Here is a 19,789-nt window from a genome sequence, read left to right as displayed (position 1 = left end):
GCTGAGGTTACACGCACCAGAAAACAAACTCCGTAGAAGTGGAAAAGAGTGGGAAAGGGGGACTCGGGAAGGGAGGAGGAGAGGAGGAGGAGGAAGGCGAGGAGGGGGGGAAACTATATAGAAATCAGAAAAGGAAAAGAAAATTAAAAACAAACCTCATGGACATCACTGAGCCTGAATTCCCTGCTGAGGTGCAGAACATGAGAGCCCTGGAATGAGTGTATGTAGAACTTGAGCCAAAGCTTAACTAGCCCGAGTGAGTCATATCCTTCCCATTTGATTCCCGTCCAAGCGATGATGTAATGCCCTGGCCCTCTCCCTCGCTCCCGCTCGCTGCACTACCTCCCTCCTCCCCTTTTCTCCTTTTTAGCTCAGTGCTGGTGAAGTCACCATTTAAATCTGGCAGCGCTGAAGCAAAAACTTCAATGTAACCAAAACAGCCCCAGGCCAAGTTCCAGACGTACTGAGACTCGGTGGTGCAATTGCCATTGGAAACGAGTAAACAGAGAAAGAAACAGTGCTGCCTGTGAAGGGCCTGCGCAGCTGCCGGCCGGAGCGCAGGAAAACCCTGGGACCGGGCGCGGGGCTGGCAGGATCCACCGGGGATCACCAGGAGATCCTGCATCGCTCCCGAGAGCCCGCACTGTCCGCGCTGCGGGGAGATCCGGCCGCTGGAAGAGGAAGGAGATGGAGCCTGAGTTGAGGAGGGCAGCGAAGTAGCCGGCGAGCAGCGGCTGTGTGCGCGGGTCTGGGGGATGGAGAGCGCTGCTTCGCAGGTTACGCCTCGGACCGGGATTTCTCTGCCTCAACAGCGCACAGCTGGAATTGAGCCCCGGGTTTTTGAAGGAAAACGACGGGGCTCAGTCTTGCACCGTATTCTTCCGTATCCAAACACACAGGTGCAGGCACCCTCTTTCCCCACAACAGAAAAAAGTACCAGAAAAACCACGCAGCACAGCAAGCTTATAACTAACTCACTGCTGTGCTGCTCTTTCCCGTGTTTCTCTCACAAGTCTGGTTTCTTTAAGCATAGAGAATGCTTCTAAATGGAACCTATAATAAACTTTCACGCACGCAAGGGTAAGCTATTGTGGTGTAAAGTGCGTTGCCTCATCAAAGTGCTCCTGATGCTAAATGCCACAGTGGCTGCAGCTGAAATACCTCTCGTGTCCTCCCCCACAGAGGGCTTTCTCATGTTCATCACTCCCAAGTGATTGTAGTCAATTCAGTACCAAGCTGTTGGTCCACAAAAGAATGCAAAGCCTAAGTAACAACAATAATATTCAACATAATCATAATAATAATAATAATAAATGAAAATGTCTAAGCGCTCACAGCATCCCTGAGCCATTCAAAGACTAATAGTTTTGACATCAAACTGTGGATGTAAGTATTAATGGAACACGAAACACCATAGAGGTATTTGTCTCCTTTCTTTTTAGATCAAGAATTATTTCACAAAGACCCTTCACCTCATATCTCTGAGTGAAACTCAGTTTTCCAACACTCAGAGGATGCACTTATGCTCCCCAAATTCAGAAAACAGCAAGAAAACAGGAAAGTCAGTGTGCTTCCTTTTCTTCCTTATGATGATGTGAGTTTATGGAAAATCAATTTCTATTGCCTAGCAGCATTTTACCACACTGGGGTTTTTTTGGGGTGGGTTCTTTAATTGATTACAGCGGCAGTGCAACAGAGATTATTGTAAAGTACCAAAGTCTCCTCCTGAGAATACTCTTATGGTTTTAAATTATTTTTAGAATATATTTTGTGCTGTTACACAATTTCAAATATATATATTGTTGATTTCTATAGATCAACACTATTAGCTTCTGTCATAGCTTGATCTTGAATTCAAGTAGATTCAGTCATGAATTCAAGTGATTTTTTGTTTAAGATATATTTGATTTTTACTGACAGATTGAGAAGAGGAGAAAACTAAGGGTTTGTCCTATTCAATTAAAAAAACACAGTTCTCCACAGCAACCTGACCTGCTGGATGACACCCTCAATAGATACAGAGGCTGCAGCCACTCAGAGTGACACCTTTATCAAGCAAGGCAGCTCTGAATTAGAGGTGATCAGCCATAATTATTACTGGCGCCACTGAAGCCTGTGACTTGACAGCATCAGATGTGGTTGTTATAAAGTTTGGTCCATTGTGTCAATGGCCTGTATAACTCATTTATGTCTGAATTACCAGCTATTGATTTTTTGTCTTCTGTCATGTAATAAAATAAAAGTTAGATCATTCCTAAAGCCCTCTTTTAATTCCATCTTTGCTGAGAGTTTCATTTTAAGCTTATCCTACTTCTCCCTCTCCATTTAAAAAAATGAAACTTCCACCCCTTTTTCTGTGCGTGTCTAAGAGGTCATCTCCCCTCCTTCCTTCTTTTTATTTTGTCTTCTTACATTTGCACTGCTGGATTTCATAGCTTCTGCTCATTCAGTTATCCACTGACATTGCTGTAAACTTTGTCATGGGCCAGGACAGACCCCTCGCTCAGAACACGGGAATGTGGCTTCAGCTGAGGGAAGCTACCACCTAAAGAGAAAAAGGATTACCCTGAGCAGCTCAGGTTATCCTGAGGTTGCTTGTGCGTATAATACATCCATTCCTGCAGTCTTTGGACCTCTTCTCACTCTTCTGAAAAACCCACACTGTAGATATTCAAAGCAAAATGCAACCAAAGAGGTGATGCAGGAGCCACAGGGTAGTTCATCGTGCTCCTGAGGCTTTGAGGACTTGCTTGGTAAGTCTTCTCTTTCCAGAAGAAAATTTTGTTCACCAGAAGCAATAGCAGACCATTGCCCATCTGTGAGCATCTTAACCATAATATCACAGGACTGACCATGTGTGTATGGCAAATGGCCCTTCTAATTATTATTATGTTCATAGACACAGACCCAGAAGAATTAAACTGCTTTCAAAACAGTGTCTTATACGAGATATTTCTAGGAGTAAGAGCACTTTTCTGAAATGAACAAGAAAGATCAAAGCAGTCTGAACTGCATTTCTAAATCACATGCTTACGCTGAAGTCTTACTTCAAGAAATTGTTTTAAAACAGACATCACGCTCCAAAGGAGTTAAAACCTTATTTGTTCTTGCTGATGGGCAAACAAAAAGTTCTTTCCAGGCAGGTATTTCCAAAGCCTATTGATTTTTTCCTTCCCCCTAACAGGAAACACTGTTTTCCCCTTTTCCTTCCTGTGACAGACCAGTTAATGATAAAGAATGTCCTGTGCTCAGAGGAAATTCCATTTGCATGCAAGAGCTCCCTCTTTATCTGTTTACTTGTCTGTCTTTTCATTCTCCCCCCATTCCAACCCCAGCCTTAAATTTCCATATTCATCAAGAATAGGGCTGTTGTGATGAGAGTTATGGGATGTTTTAATTCTAGTGGGAGCCTCCTTCAAACTAGGGCCCTGGCCAGGACAGTTATGACTCCAGCTTAGCTGTCTAGTTCAGGAATTCTTGCAACACCCTCCCTGCAGAATGTTTCATCCTTGGGGAAAGGGTGGTGGGGCACACCACAGATGTTTGGTGTAACTGAAACTAGACAAAAATCACTGCTTCTGCTGAAAGTTTCCAGTCTCAGCAACCAGAAAGCTCTGACTTTTAAGAGCCCAAACGTCAGAGAGCACTGGGATTATCCCAAATGTGTATTGTAAAAGGGAACTGGGTGTTCTGCAGTTGAGACTGTGGATGGACAAATCACAGGTCCTACACGCATTTTAGGTGAGTGTGTCTCATCCAGCCCTTGGGACTGACTTTTGCCTATGTCAATCAGCGGCCCAAAGCATCAGCAAAGGCCCTGTGGATAAGAGCAGCATAACCTGATTATTTTTTTCCTCCACTGCTTGGCACTTAAAGAGGCTTGATTAAGAAAATATTCTGTAATAATGGTCCGGCACTCAGGAAAGTCTCATTTTCGTTCTGACATTATTTTTCATTTCTAACCCAAGAGCCTTGCAGTCCCTGTGGAATTAAAGAGGCCAGATAATTTCAGGGTTAAATAAGCTTTAATGACTATCACATGTATGGAACCTTAAACCCAGTATTAAAAATTATTTTTTTAAAGTGGCATCTCTTCCTTTTTTAATTTAAAATAACCATCCAGGTGGTTTCCTAAGGATTTCTTTGCAAATTGCTTCCAGTGAACCTTTTCAGTTACAGACCACTGCAAACCCATGTGGTGGTATTCAGCATTTAGTTCAACTTGGGTGTCCCATGTTTTTGTAGTGGACAGAGGGACTGTCTGCACAAATGTCTGCACAAGGGAGGCTGTCTGAGCAGGCTAGCTATCACTAGAAAGGACATAAAAATGTAAATATCCACAATTTCAGAAGAAACTAAAGTAAAGCAGTGATAAGCGTGGATTCTTCAAGTTACTCATAAGAAAATGGGGTACATGTTCCCAAGTCACTTTGGTTCTTCAGAAAAAGACATTTTTTGTTTAAGAAGACTCAGATCAAAGTGCTCAGCATTGAGCTGTATCAAAGGTTTTCCTATGTGTTCTTCAAATTGAAATGAAATAAAATATCTGGAAACAGCCTTAGTGAGAACTGCTGCAGATTTATTGAACATAGGCACTCTAAGATAAGCACTGGATTGGACAAAGTCTAAATGAAACCTGGAACAAAGATCTCCCACTCTCACACACATGCTCAAACACACTATTCCATCAGAAACACCTCACTGAAAATATTTAAGGAAGAAGACCTGCCAAAGTTTGGGTCCAACTTCTCTGAAGACAGAAATGTACAATGGGCATGAATGGCCAGTAGACTTCCCCAAAACATTTTGGCAAGGAATCTTCAATGATCTCAAGAAAAACTTTCCCACTAACAATTCTAAGCATGTTAAAGCCACTGGGGATCATGGGGGGTTTGTGTTGGGAACATTCAACTACTAGGAAGTAGAATAGCCTACTTACTTTATACTCACCAAATGCCATGGGCCAGTGGCAAGTGGCAAGCAGCTGACCTGGAAGTGAAGAGCTTTGTATCCAGTTACATATCACTGAGTCATGCAGTGTGGTCAGCCTCCTCTTTTATTGGAGCTGTAAACCACAAATACCCAAGACAAATAATGTAGCAATTTATACAAAATAATTAATAGCATTTTACATTTCAGTAGAACCTTCTACCCGGAAGGATCACAGAGCATCTTGCAGGCCAGCCATTGAAAGTGATGTGGTGCAATTGCCCCCAACATGGGAGATTGCAGCCAGCCAGCCCATGGCACAGGAGTGCAGAGGGGAGATGTTGGTTAAGGACAGAAGCAAACAGCTGCAATTAGGTAAAAAACATCATGTAATCTTTAATATTAATGAATAATGAATAAGAGGTTCCCTTCCCCCAGTGTGATTCTAATTATTCCAACAGATAATTATTATGTGCTGGTCAAAATGTGGAGCCACTGCTCTTTTTAGGATTGCTCAAAGAAGATTTGTCATACATCTACACTAAATATCTTGACCCTAGATCTCAAATATCTTAATCTTTAGTCAAAACTCTACAGGCCTTGTCTTGGACGTAGTGAAAACTTTATCACATATAGCTGCATCTCAAAGATTGTAACAGGAAAAACGGATCTGGTTGATGCTCTTTCATTTTACTTCTAGCAGACAGAAAAGTAAGCTGAAATAGTATAATTTGGATTGAAAGAGCAAACATCTAAGAGCATATGCTGTAATTGAAAATATTTTCTCTGAAGTACAGTATGATAAGTACTGAAATAGTAGAGCTCGAAAACAAATTTTAGAACTGAACCAAATTTTATTCTTCCCCAAAACTGTCATCTCCATGCATTTTTGTTAGCTCTTATCTTTATTTTTCAGCACAATAGCAATAATTACTGTTCTAATGAAACTTTTTTTTTTTTTAATAGACAAGTGTCTGGAACAGGAGAGCACTCAGACTCAGATCAACCTCATTACAGCAGGACAAATTCATAGTGCAATTTGATAAAACATACACAAGAAAATTTGTTTTTAAGATACGCCCTCTTTTGTTAGTAATCCAGCTTATAGTGCAATATATCCTCCTTGGAAATGAACAGCTCTAACAGTCCACTAGGAAATTTTTCTGGACTCTTGCTGAAAAAACTGACTTAAGCTTTGGACTCCCATGAATTACAAGTAGCCAAGTAATTCTGTTGATCCTGGTTCTTCTTCACACACAGGCTTTACAGCATTCAATCACTATCAAGATGATGAAAATTCATGATCCAGGAGGTACCATTTTCAACTTGGCTTTATCCAAGAATTTGAAATTAATTTATATCCAGAGTCTTGACACCTAAACATCAGCCTATTCTTGTGCAAATTAGAATTTTTTACATTTCCTAAAAATCACACAGGTCTGCAGCACAGAAACTGAGATGCAGCCACAACCAAGGGCCAGCCTGCAATTCCCTATTTGCAGTGACTCTCATTGAAACATAATGTGATGTAAAGTTTCCAGTGTTACAAATCACCGATATTTTAAAATATGGAGTCATGCATGACTCGATATTTTCAAAGGGAATAATTAATGTATTTTCCTTTTTTTTCCTAATAGGAGTTAACCAGGAAATCCATTTCAGTTTCTTTCATAGGAACTTCTCCAGCCACAGAATCATTATCTGATAGACCCTTTCTGAAATCAAGTGAGGTCCATCTGTACCCACTTATGGTTTTAGGATTTACATACTTGTTTAGTCTTTCAGTGCTTCTCTTCTGAAAAAAACATGGCTATCTCTTAACTCCAAACATATTAAAACCAAACAGATCTCTTGTAGACACTCAGATAAATCCTTTAAGGACTGACTGGAAAGGATCAGAGTCAGAGTTACACCAGTAGTTTTACTGTGATGATAAATGAAAGAGAAATAATTTGTAACTTCACTTTCACATTCTGTGGTGCAGGATGCTGCTTTGATTTCAACATCAGTTTCTATGAATAAAAACATACAGCTTTTCCATTCTTGCGTAAAAAAAACCAAACAAACTCTGGAATAAAAAAGTATCTGTAAAAAACACGCATGTACTCTGAAGTACATAGTGAGTATGTACACATTCCACACAAACTGCTTCTACTAGATTTACACTGTCTTCTGCTTGGATAGCCTCTAACACTGCCTTGTTCCTCCTGCTGTACAAACCCAAACAGTTCTGCTTGTCCTTAGTGGCTGCAGCTCATACAAATGAGGCACTTCTGTAAATTCTGTATTGGAAGAAGTGCACCAGGATGAAAAACAATCCATAGCTCAATTTAAAGAAAAACAAACAGCAAACAAACTACATTTTAAACTTGTTTAAAAAGGAAAAATATATTTATTATGGAAACCGGATAAACAGATTAAAACGATGATGACTAACTCATCTGAGAACCTGCAGAGTTCACTCATAGCCCAAGACATAACGTAAGTGAACATTTCTGTGATTATAACTGAATAGTTTTGATGCAAGAGAGCAGCCCTTCAGTTTGCTTCTCCTCTTAGCTGAGATCTGTCCCTTCAGTTTTTAACCTTCCAAATCCTTAGCCTTTACTCTTTCTTTCTTGTCTGCCCAAAACTTTATCTTTCTTTCCTCCTTTTGAGTAACATGAATTTGATTTCTTAGGATTTAGAATTCTTCTACTGTCCTAATTCTTTATGTTCAAGCTTTTGTGTGTTAATTATTCTTCATGGAATACCAACCTGAATTTAGCTTGAAAACACTTCAGGGCTTATATATTCTTGTAGTTGCTTCATAACCGGAACATATGTCTCACCACCCTGCACGTCAATAGTTGCAACATCATTTTCTCTGGCTTTTACCAATGTAATTCTGCCTCTTTCCTATCTGCCCAGATTCCTGCTACAAGGACCTTTTTCCCAGCCCTTTCTGCTGAACATGTCAACCCTCTCTGTGTATCCCTTAATCACCTAAGTTTTCCTCCTGCAACCTTCCCCAACTTCACTAGCATGCTTTCATCAGTACTGAAATTAGATCCAGATCGATCCATCATGCCGTCTCATACTTCCCATCCCATTTGGAAAGCCATCTTCCTGATAAGTGTTATTTACAAGTACTAGTTCCTAGGAAATGATCAAATCACCACAGAAGCTTGCTGCCACTCCATGACCACTTACTCTGATCCATGAGCCCTCCTCCTACACAGACATTTCCAGATGATGAGCTCCTTCCCAGCTCCTTCTTCTGCTTCTAGAAATTTTTATTAGTCCCCCCAGGCACAGCCTTGCATTTTTTAATACTGAATTTCATTCCATTGCCATTACTTCAGTACTCAAAGCTCATCCTTGTTTTTTGGGTTGGTTTTCCTTTTTTGTTGTCTTTTGTATGATATCCAGGTCTGTCTCGGTGTTGCCAATGTCTCCAAAGCCTGCGTCACCAGCAGGACTTGACATACTTTCACTACCATCATTAATGAGAACACGGCCCTAAACCAAATCTGGATTATACTGGACACTGGGTAGCCCCACCAGCAGCCTCCCCTTTCAACACCACATAGTTCTTTCCCCTCCAGCAAACCTCATCTTAAAGCACATTGAGTGAAACCTACCTGTCCTATTTCCTAGGACAGACTCCTCCACATTAGCTGCAGTTGTTGAGCAGTCTGCAGCTGTCAGCAGCTTTTACTGAGTGGGAATTCATCAGAGTGAATAGCAGTGCAGGACAAGGTTTACCCTTATTTGCCGGTTCACTCTCAGCCCTGTCTGAAATTTCTCTTGGCTGACAGAGCCCAATAAGCAACTTTTTTTTGTAAAAATTTAAAGAGGAAAAATGTTTTAATTACAACAAAGATAAGTAGTTGCATTAATACTACTAGAATATTTAAGCAGTATTTCAGATGTCTGCTGGCACTCAGCACATTTTAGAGAGGAATTTTACATCTGTGCTCCACAGACCTGAGAAGCTGCCTACACTGCGTACCATTTTGCTCCGGTTATGCTCGTTATTAGGCAGTGTCATTATGTACAATTTTCAGTGTTCCTAAAAGGGATTTCAATAATGTCACAGGAAAAAATGGATGGTTTGTTTACTTGATTAATGTCGTGATCTGTGATTACAAATCTGTCTACTGTTGCTTTCACAGGAAATTATTTCAAGAACTTCACTTCTGGGTGTTGCTTAACATCCAGCACTGACTCCACTATAAACTCATACACATGATTTATCTGGTGGCCAGCATGTGTGGGAGGAAAGATCTAGGAGTCTGACAAAACTCTTTACTCCCTCTAACTTTCAGGCCATCAGATGCAGAAATCTAAATTATTACACTCCTAAGCCTGTTTGTAAATCCTCAGCCAACGCAAACAATTAATATTGAGCTAAGTGGGTGCAAAATGAAAGTGATTAGGCACATCTTTTTTTTAAAAAAAATTACATGCACATTTTTTACTAGCTTTAAATGTTAAACCAGCTGATTACATCATACCAACACAGTAAAAAATTACTCCAAGGTAACCTAGGAAACTGTTTTTACTAAATAACAACTGAGTCCCTTCATTTAATCTCAATTCACACAGCACAGCAGTTTAGGCGAGTGTCCCTTCCCAGCGATCCCGGGCGGTTTGCTCAGACCGGCTGCGATGCTCTCGCTGTGGGTTCATAGGGCAAAGCTCTCGGGAGACCGCGCCGAGGCTCTCCCACATGAGGGGCCCTTGTCTGTTGGATGTGCTATTCTTGGTGGCTTGCCAGCAGCCCCAAATTTGGCAAGGTTCAGAGCACAAGTTACAGTCTGGTTGTTGATTATCATGAATGTTATTATTTTTATTGGTCAGTTAATATGTCTTCACTTTCTCGTGTTTTTGTTTTGCTTTGATTGTCCATGTTAGCAATTCTGTGCCTCCAGCCTAAAGAGACATAAAGATGGGAAACCCTCACAGCCACAGCCATCAACTCACTTTTACCCAGGACAGCTTATAAGATTCTTGGTTCTCTGTATTTTGGAGTCAAGTTAGAAAATCTCTATTAAGTTGCACCTCATTCCTTAGCTGGTCAGCATTTCCATAGTGCTCAAACAAAAACATATTAAATACTTGCAAGTACAGTTAAAGAAATGCAAGCTGCAGCTACCTAAAAGCAGCTCCAAGGATTTAGTCAATTGAGAGCCAATTGGGTAAGTACAAAGCAAAACCAGGATTAAATCTAGGTTATGACTGCTTTGATTTTATGTGCCTCACTGCTTTTTTCAGAATACCCACATGTAGGGGTATTTTTGTGAGATATGCCCCATATGTAGGGGGATAACAAAAACACACACCTAGATAACAGATAGTATCATACACAAAGCATTATGCATATCTACTAAATGTGACTATGTAAAAAGATAAAGCTGACTTTTTTAAAAGATGCTGAATGAATGACACCAAACTTGTGTTTGGCAGTTTTATCTTCATTTTCATTCCATCTCCCTATTTTAGTTAATTTTAAAAACCTCCAAAACTTTCCCTTTTTAGGCTGAAATACAGCAGGCCTTGTCTTTGCCAGATAAAGAATATTTTAAAAAACATTTCCTTAAACCATTTTGCTTGTCTTTTATAAGGATAGAAAAATGTGTAAAAAGTTGTTCAGTCAAAAACCCTGGGAAAAAAGTTGAACTTTGCCATGAAAGCAGTCCACTACAAAATGTTGAAAAGGGCACTGATAAAAAATTAGATTTTATTTGGTGAAGACCTTCTAAGTTTTGTTTTGTTCAGGCCAATTATATTTTCCCCAAGTTTTCTCTCTAAGCTTGAAATCATATACCTGAGAAAAACTCCATTTTTCATTTCAGCTAACCTGGCTTCTATAAAAAATTTACAGAAAGAAAAGGTCTGTAAAGTGCAGCATGCTAGTGAATTTAGAAGCAAGAACAGATGAGAGATGGGCTCATATACAGTCTGAAACAGAGCTCAGCTCATTCCCAATAAATGTCTTCATATAAGAGCTGTCTGTTTTGTCTTCTTCACACATATATTTGATCTAACCTGTTGGGTCTCCTGGTCTACGATACCAATCTTATTCTTCCTATTCCCACTTACTTGGCCTGCTCTTGGCTACATTTGTGACCTCTGCAGTTCTGCTCCCTTCCACCCCATCTCTTCCCTGGAAATTAGGCTCCTTGAAGGCTCATTCTTCCTGAGCAAAGCCTCCCAACTTAGTTCACCAAACCACTGCTCTGCCTTTCTCAAATCCCACCCAAGTCACGTCTTTCATATTGCCTCTCAGCACTGAGTTAATAAGAAGCAAAACCAGCGCAAGGAAACATCTGAGTTATCTTCTCTGCCTAAACATATTTCCATTGAGCTAAGCTTTCTTTCCTGTGTGCAAATCTGCTCTGGCCCAGCAGTCTTGCCTTTCACTCAGTAACCTTGCAAACAAAACTATAACATTTGAAAGCAGCCAGGCCCACTGTAACTTTGCAAACTGCTTTTTTAAAAAGCATTTTTTTTTAGCATGTGCCAGGTAGCATTGTAGGCAGCAGGCAGAAAATGGACTGAAGGGTCATAGAAAGGAGGTGAATAAAATAAAATAGTATGGATCCTTTTTTTCCATCAGAACAGCTTTAATGACTGATAAAATTCATATGTTTTACAGTCTAAACTGTTGCTAAAAATGTTTTTCAAGCATTTACCACAAGGTGCCAGCAGTTCTTTAATGCTTTTTTTATTTTGAATTCCTGCTGTACACAGTCAAAGCAGGGGTACTGTGAGGCAAAGACTGCAGACAGGGAAGTCATAAGGGGTATTCATGCCAGGATCAGAGACTGTTCACAGAAGACAAGACATTTTTTAGGAGCTAGTACCTCTAAAAGAGACCAAAAAAAGAATTATTGTCAAGTTTAGTAATTTGGGCAGAGGTGTAAAACATGCTAGTTTGTAGTTGTTGGGGTTTATCTGTGCTTTTTGCCACCAGGTCAACTGCAATAATCCAGCCCATAGTGAGGATACTCAGCTACCAGTGTCTGCTTTGCCTAACTCGTATCCCCTGCAGAAGTTAGAGGGAGGGAGCAAATATTTCATACAATATAGCAGCATCCACTCTCCTAAGATTATAACTCTTCCTAATATTGGGAGACTTGGACACCACTGCTGTAAGTTACCTACTGGAGGGAGGTGTGTTGCCTAGAATGAAAAAATGAGGTGTGTTATTGCAAAGACATCTACCATTTATGAAATATTAATAATAAAATATTAATAAGGATTTTCTGCAGCCAAGTGGGATTACATTTCAATTAATGTAAGCTGTACAGTGTTTATCCCAGTACTCATTTCTATTAGATTTAAACCATGTTGTTGAAATTTAGCAACATTTAAATATCAAAGCCAGACTTTCAACAGTTAAATCAGAATAATTCAGAACTGAAACAGCAGAACTTAAGAGAGGCTGCCTTCCTGCTCTGTTTTATTACATTTTCAATGACACAGCTATACATGAATGGTTATTATAAAAATTACCTCAAGGTATACATACATGTTATATACACTCCATTAAGTCTTAATATTTTATACATATGCAGCTCTTTCCACTCAGAAAGGCTCACAAAGCAATTTACAAACAATATATGCAGAACTAACTTGAGACATTTAATGCAATATGGTCTCCCTTCATAGAGATACATGACTAAACATCCCCAATGAGTAATATGGCCAGCAGCCATAACAGCCTCAGGCTGTGATCTGCTCTGCTCTCATAAGCTAAACAGGGTTGGTCTTGGCCAAATGCATTTGGGAGCCCTCCAAGGAAATCCCAGGGTGCTTCAGGAAGCAGAGCTGGTGATTCAGTAGGTGGCACACTTCCCCTGGAGTCAGCTCTGAACCAACCACTCCCGCAGAAACCTTAGTAGGTGCAACACCATTAACCAAATGGGATTTCAGGCAGGATCCCCTGCTGAGATGGGTAATTTGTCACACTGTCATGATTTATTAGTGATGCTATAGATTCTGCAATTAAAACAAAGAAGTCTTTGCTGCTGAGCAGTCCTTGCTGCAGAGTTCCCTTGGTTTGAATAAGCTGAAAAAAATTATTTCTAGTTTTTTTCAGTGGCAAACATTGTGTTTCAAATGGGAACCATCTGTAAGTGTAGCTGGACTTCTTGCTGTTCACCAGTAGGAAGCAAATTTTTTATTTCCTACCCAAAATTTTGAACACAGGTGTATGAATCCTTTCCTTTGCTTCAGTAGGTCCCATTGGAAGTACCCCATTCACTTTTAGGTACTGTTCCTAGCTAAAGGGGGTGTCAGGCAGAGAAGAAGCCTTTGGACACTAGAGAAATACTCTGAAGCCTAGAAGATGACTAAGGATGGACTGAGCAGCCTGGTTGTTCTACTGAAGACAAGGCAGAGGTGGACATGATGTGTTTTCAAATATACAAGAAGCTGCTGAAGATAGAAAGAAGAAATAATATCTCTCTCCATTTCTCATTTTGATTAAGTAGAATCAAAAATAAAAGGAACTTTTGCTTTTGCATCAGGTTTGGGTCAGCCTGAAAGAAAAACTTGTCTCAAAGTGAATGGAGTTAAGCACAGCAATTGAATGTGTGCTCTGCCTTTCTGGAGGTTGTCAAAAACACATTAAAGATATTTCTGTCAGAAATGATGTAGATGTTACTTAATCCTACTTTGGGCAGAGCACTGGTTGAACACTTGAAGTCCCCTCCAGCCATATAGCTCAATGGTTCCATAATTTTTATGAAAGCAAAATATTTATAGCTTTGGGATTACAGATTTCTTCCTATTTATATTAACTCTAAAACAATAATTCCACCCCACCAAAAAAAGCCTAAAACACATGACATTAAATAGGTTTAAAAACTGTGCCATGGTTTTAGTTGGATGACTGCAAAAATTTCCCATTCTTAAGATGTCTAAACAAGATTAGTTTTGTGATCTGGCTCACTTGGCTTTTTTTTTTACATAAATGTAACCAGAGTTTTCCACTATTCTTTCCTCAAAAAGTCCTAGAGAAGATCTGAGTTTCACATCAAAGTCAATAAACAATGCCACAAACAACAAAATATTTATTAATACTTGTGGAAGTGTCAGATCATTTTTATTTGAAGACAAAAAAAGGGAAAGCATGGGTAAAGGGGAAAAGGAAGACATTCCCTGATATTTATGTATGACCTCAAGAAACACACCAACTTTCCCTGGGGGTTTTCTCATCAGCTGGGTACCAGTTTAGCTGCTGAGTTCAGGGCAGCTTGGAACACCTCCTTCGAGCAGATATTATGGTGCTGGTATTAGCTGATAGCCCTTTCAGCTGCCTTGCCCTTTCAGGCCTTTCAGGGCCTCTTGCACCCTGCATTAAAAAACCTAGGGATGAAGATACTCCCAGAAAATACATTGCTAAAGTCCAGGTTAAACTACCTTGAAGCCTTCCTTTCCTCTGTTGATTCTTTTTTGTTCTCTTTTGAACAAAGACAAAAAAAGTACAAAGTTACTCAGTAATAAGGATGCTTGGGGGGAAAAGCTTTTGCCAAGTTATTTTGTAGGGAAAGCCGTGTGGGTTGATTGCTGTCACATTGGAGGGAGATGAAGAGGCAGCATGAAAATGTAATAAAAAGAAAGGTTGAACACAGTCTGAGCAGTGCTGGCACATGGCCCTGAGAAAAAACATGCTCTTGGGTTGGGATGCTGAGTACAGCGGTCCAGGGCTGCAGAAGGGAAGACATCCTTGGTCCTTTGGTTGCTCCCCATGCTCATGCAAAAAGGACCTAATTTCCTGCAATAAATACATGCACTTCAAAATATTCCTGATCCCTTCAACAAGTCCTTTTCTAATTCCGAACTACAGCACAGCCTCCCTGGTTTTGCTTGGCAACCCGTGGCAAAGCAGAAATAAATCCTGAATGTCAGTACTTTTTTATTTTTTAATAAATATAACCATTAAATGAGTTTTTCCTACAATTTAGGAAAACAGTTTCGAAATGCATATAGGACAACATGTATCTGTTAATCTCCTTTCTTGGTCTGCAGGCACGTAATCTTATTTGTTAGAAAAATAGCCTCACAGGAGAAAGCATAGTTTATTCTTCAATGAATGGCTCTTAACTAAGATTTACAATACAGACAGATTACAAGTTTACTTTCTCCAGAGAATGAAGCAAAGAATTGAGCCCTTCTAAACAAAATAGTCAAACAATTCAAGAGCGTAAAGAAAGAAAAGTCTCTCTTCTTGGCTAGACAGTTTTGATACCTTAATGATTGTAACATTTTAACAGCTGTGGGAACACTGACATTAAAAAAATACTCAGGCCAGAAACATGGTCTGTGTGCAACATCTTTGAGCTCTTATATTTTATTAGCAATTTGGATTCATTACTGTTTTAAGGAGGAAGGAAGGGAGGTAGATGTTTCTGAGAGCTGTTTCTCTAAATGTATTAACCAGAGATTTCCAAGCACAATTTAATATAACACAGCTCAATCCTCAAAAACTGGCAAAGGGGTGAGATGTCACCATTTATCCCTTCATTGAAATTCATGCTCTAACACAGGAGGTCAAAGCAGGTATTTGAGCAATCTTCCTTATGAAAATGAGATAACCTCCTTTCATCCCAAAGCCTGCTCTGATCTTGCTCCCCCCTCCCTTCCAGCCCGATGCCAGGCAGCAGCTCATGGGTACCACCCTGTCACCTTCCTTCTGAATTATGATGCTCTGAAGGAGTGCTGTAGTATTTAATAGCCTGAGATCACAGGCTCTCCTGACACAATACTTAACCAGGTTCTGCCTTTCGTTCAGTCTGCTCATTATTTGCACATGGTCTATGACATCAAGGAAGAATATGTTATCACACAAGTCCTCTCCTCTCCCACTCTTTGCTCTTCCATTATATTTATCTCCTTTACCTAACAGGTTCTTGACTACACTGTCAATTTTGTAAAAAAAAAACAAAACCAAACCAAACCAAAAAAAACCCAAAACCAACCAACAAGAGCATTTGGGAGGCCCGGTTCATTAATTTTTTAGGAATTCTAAGGTGCCCTTTAAGCTTTAAAACAAACACTGAATCCTGAAAATGACATGTTCTGAAGCTCAACAGCCACCTCCTGATTATACCATTAGAAATCCCTCAAAGTCTGTGTTCAGACTTCATCAGTCTCAACTAGTCAGACCTCAGGGTGGAGAAATGGACATGATGAGTGTTCAGAAGTGTTGCACAGGGAGACACTGAGAGAATGTCTTGTGGTAAGAGAGTTTTAGGGGAGTAATTCTGCCTAATTACAGACATTGAAGCTGTGCTTTTGGGAGTGATATAAATAAGGTAGTTAACAAGCCAAGACACAAAATGCACTTTTTTTGCCCTTGTAGACTCTGAGATCCCAATTTTGTTATACTTTAAAGGGCTTCTTTTATTTTTAACACTCAGATTTCTCTCCTCATAAGAATAGAACCAAACAGTAAAATGTTATTTTATTATTTGAATGTATTATGAATTCACTTTTTCCCTAGAAGGAAGGCTATCAATTATTCCTTTAAGTAAGCCAGAAGCTAACACAGAAAAATACTCTCCTTTTAAAAACAGTTTACATTCAAACCATGGGTATCATATTCTCTAGTGCAGAGGATCCCCTTCGGGGAAGACCACAGCTCTGGATCAAGCAGATTGGTGAATCCCTTGGTGGGACAGTCCTTAAAACACCAAACAGCCTCAGGAGATAGTCCACATCCAGAGGAACATCCTCTCAGGTGGCAACCCCTGTATCAGTTAAAAAACTCATTTATTTTTCAGAATATAAATGTCAGGTCCTGTGTCAATGATAGTTTACAATGATTGTTGCATTCAGCTTCTTTCAGAATTGTTTTCAGTGAGACTGTATAGAGTGTTAAACTTCTAATGTCTGCTAGATGCTTAAATACCTCAAATGGTGAGTTCTTTATACCTGGGGACAGTTCTGCAACTAAAGCAGCCAATAAAACAGGCATTCCTACACTTATCCACATTATCTTCTTTTTGTGTTAATGCCCACTCTCCCTCAAATGAACACATTTTTGTAAATGAGAAATGTTTACTCCTTTGACTTCAACATCTATCCCTAAATTCGGCAGAGGATGTACGATCAGACATATGGACAGTTATTTTAAATCTTCCCCTTCAGCTCCCAATCAGCAGGAAGGAGTGTTTCACAGCGCCTTCCCCATGAATCTCCATCATCCCACACCTGACTAGCATCTGCTTCAGTACCCTACAGAGCAAAGAAACAGATGACTTTGATAGTGCATCGGGCTTACAGCCCCTCACGGAAGCCTCTCTCACTGCTCTCAGCCCAGCTGAGTGGCATTACAAAGTCCTCTTCCCCTCCTTCAACGCTAAAACATTTTCTCCTTCACTAATAGCCAGAGAGACCTTAAGTATAATGCTCAAATTGCCCTAATCTCCTCTGCTCTCACCCTTTAAAATTACTGCTAGTGGCTGGCCCCTGGCAACACAACAGCGTTTTAACTCAAACTTCCATGCAATAAATAGCTCAGATTTCCTTTAAAAGGAACACATACACACAACAGACTAGGGGTGCACAGAAGTTTTATGCATCTACCAGTTTTTACATATTCCACTGTTATTCATTTAAGGCTGACCAAGTGGTCCTCAGGGGATGGCATGCACAAGCATAACATTATAAGTGTTAATAGGAAACGGATCTGAACAAAGAACCGCATTTCCCCATTATATTGTGTTTCTGCTTTAGTACATCATGTTAGTTTCCTTCACAGCTGGCTGGTTTGCCTGTTGTTTCAGGGACAACTATCATTTGCTCATAACTTTCCTTTTTTTCACTGCATTTTATATGCATGTATAGGCATGTGGGATTCTTGCTGGGGTTTTAATCTAAATGGCTTATCTTGCAATGAGTTTTTGAAAGTTCTTAACATAAAATGGGTAGCTATTCAAAAATAACAACAGAAATACGTGACCTGTGCTGCCATGCTAGAGAAAAGAATAAAGTCCAGTTAGTTTTCTGTGACCAGAAAAATTAATGGATTAGTTGGTTTTTAATGTAACAAAATAATTAGAAGGGTGCAAAGCAAATTCTTGCTATTTTTATAAACCCAAACTCACTTCAATAATATTCTGGTGTTTATGCACCCTTGAACTAATATCCTCCCTCATAATATGTATGTCCTGCAGAATATCTTTGCCCTTCTAGTCATTGGGGGGGCAAGGAATTCTCAAAATAAGCTGAAAAAACCAGAACATGCACTTTGGGAACTGCATTGTAGAAAGTCAGACTGAGTCTCCTGTGGACATATTTTTACATACTCCTAAGCAGCCAGGCGGGCACACACACCCCTGGTGCTCCTGTGGTTGCGTGAACAGTCCCTTGTGCAAGCTCTGATGGAGTCCACCAACAGGAACAACCCTGCCTGCTCCTTCTGCAAATGTGAATGGGGCACATGCCTAAATTGCTCCACACGGATGAAATGTCTAAGACAGATGTACAAGACCAACTGTGTACTGACAAAGCAATGACTATGTTTCCATACTGCAATATATGATGTCTCTGCTAAGAAAAAAAAAAAAAACCAAAAAAAAAACTCCAATATTCTTGTACTTGCTGGTTTTTCAAGAAATGGGCACCACCCTTTCCCACTGCACTCTGCAGTGAAGTTACACCCAGAGCATGACGTGGCTGCAATTACTTACTCCCAAACGTGTGCCATGTCAATGTGCAAAAGAGAAAGGTCTTCCTTATACCCAAAGTCTGGCTAACTAAATAACTAACATTTGTAAAACCACATTTGTAGCAACATATTTGTAGCACCACATTTTCACAGAAGAAAGATTTATTTCAGCCTCTACAAAAGCTCTACCAGTGACAACAACTCCCAGACTCTTCAAAGCAGCATTCAGTCTCTCTGCTCTGTTTCAGCTTCTTTAATACTCTGTAAAGTCCAAGGTGTATACTTTGCATGTTCCTTGCTCCTAAAGTTCAATTTCCTAAATAAGGCATGACTCCTTTCAGGATGACAGCTTGTAAAAATCACTTTAGGGTAAATTTGCCTTTTAAGGAAGCAGCTTAGCCACTCCTTTATCCTCATAATATGTACATCTCATCCCTTCAGGCAACATTTCTCATCAGCAGCATTTCCCATTCCTCACATCTGCTTCTCAAAGAAATCCCAGCCACATCAATCAGCCTCATACATGCATAGACTAGGCAAAGACATTTGTTGTGCTTTCTGAGCATTGTATCAGGAAAGATACTAAGCTATCAGAAAAAGATAATAAGCTAGGAAAACAAGCATTTCATCCTCACTGTCCACTAGACACCATGGAGTCTGTCTGTGATCTCTAAAGAACCCATGCCAATACTAGTAACAGTGTGGGTAAGGGATAGTTAAAAACATTTTACTAAACTTGGGGAGAGGAAAGAAGCTTTAAAAATATAGAACTTTTGTACTTTCTCATTTTCAAATAAAAAGTTTGCTTTCTGCAAGAACATCCTGATTTATTTCCCTAGCCCAACAGGAAATGGACCCTGCAAAACTGTTGGGTGTTGTATGAGAAGTCAGATATTCCCCACTGAAATTTTTGGCATGAGTTTATTCCTGAGAAAAATACATTTTTTAAAAAATTAGAAATAAACCCCATGGTTACCCTCCTGAGACAGCTTGGCTGAAACCACAGCTCACATCCAGCTCAGGAAACTATCTCTGGAATAAGTTCTCCTAAAATTTCTATTAGCTATTACTTAAGTACACTATTATCTGTCATGTATGCTACTTTGGAGCATCTGTGATGCTAATAGTGATACTATTACAGGGCTTGCAGCAAAAAATTGCTCATATTTCAGTGTCAAAGAGATCCTACAATCA

At 39.9% G+C, this 19,789-nt stretch overlaps 1 protein-coding gene across 8 annotated transcripts in view; it reads right to left on the bottom strand.

Moving 5' to 3' along the window:
- The window catches only part of CREB5 (cAMP responsive element binding protein 5), a 258,620-nt gene that overhangs the window by 103,055 nt on the left and 135,776 nt on the right, over positions 1 to 19,789 (bottom strand). Inside the window, exon 1 of one of the 8 annotated variants that reach the window (XM_018909557.3) lies at positions 156 to 224. The exons of the other annotated variants lie outside the window; for them this stretch is intronic. Within the exon in view, the coding sequence (XP_018765102.1) occupies positions 156 to 202 (47 nt within the window). The 5' untranslated portion in view covers positions 203 to 224. Of the gene's footprint in view, positions 1 to 155; positions 225 to 19,789 lie in introns of those variants that run through there. 8 annotated transcript variants of the gene reach the window in all.

Source organism: Serinus canaria, chromosome 2, assembly GCF_022539315.1.
Source record: "Serinus canaria isolate serCan28SL12 chromosome 2, serCan2020, whole genome shotgun sequence".
NCBI lineage: Eukaryota > Metazoa > Chordata > Aves > Passeriformes > Fringillidae > Serinus > Serinus canaria.
This window is presented reverse-complemented; position numbering and strand designations above follow the sequence as displayed.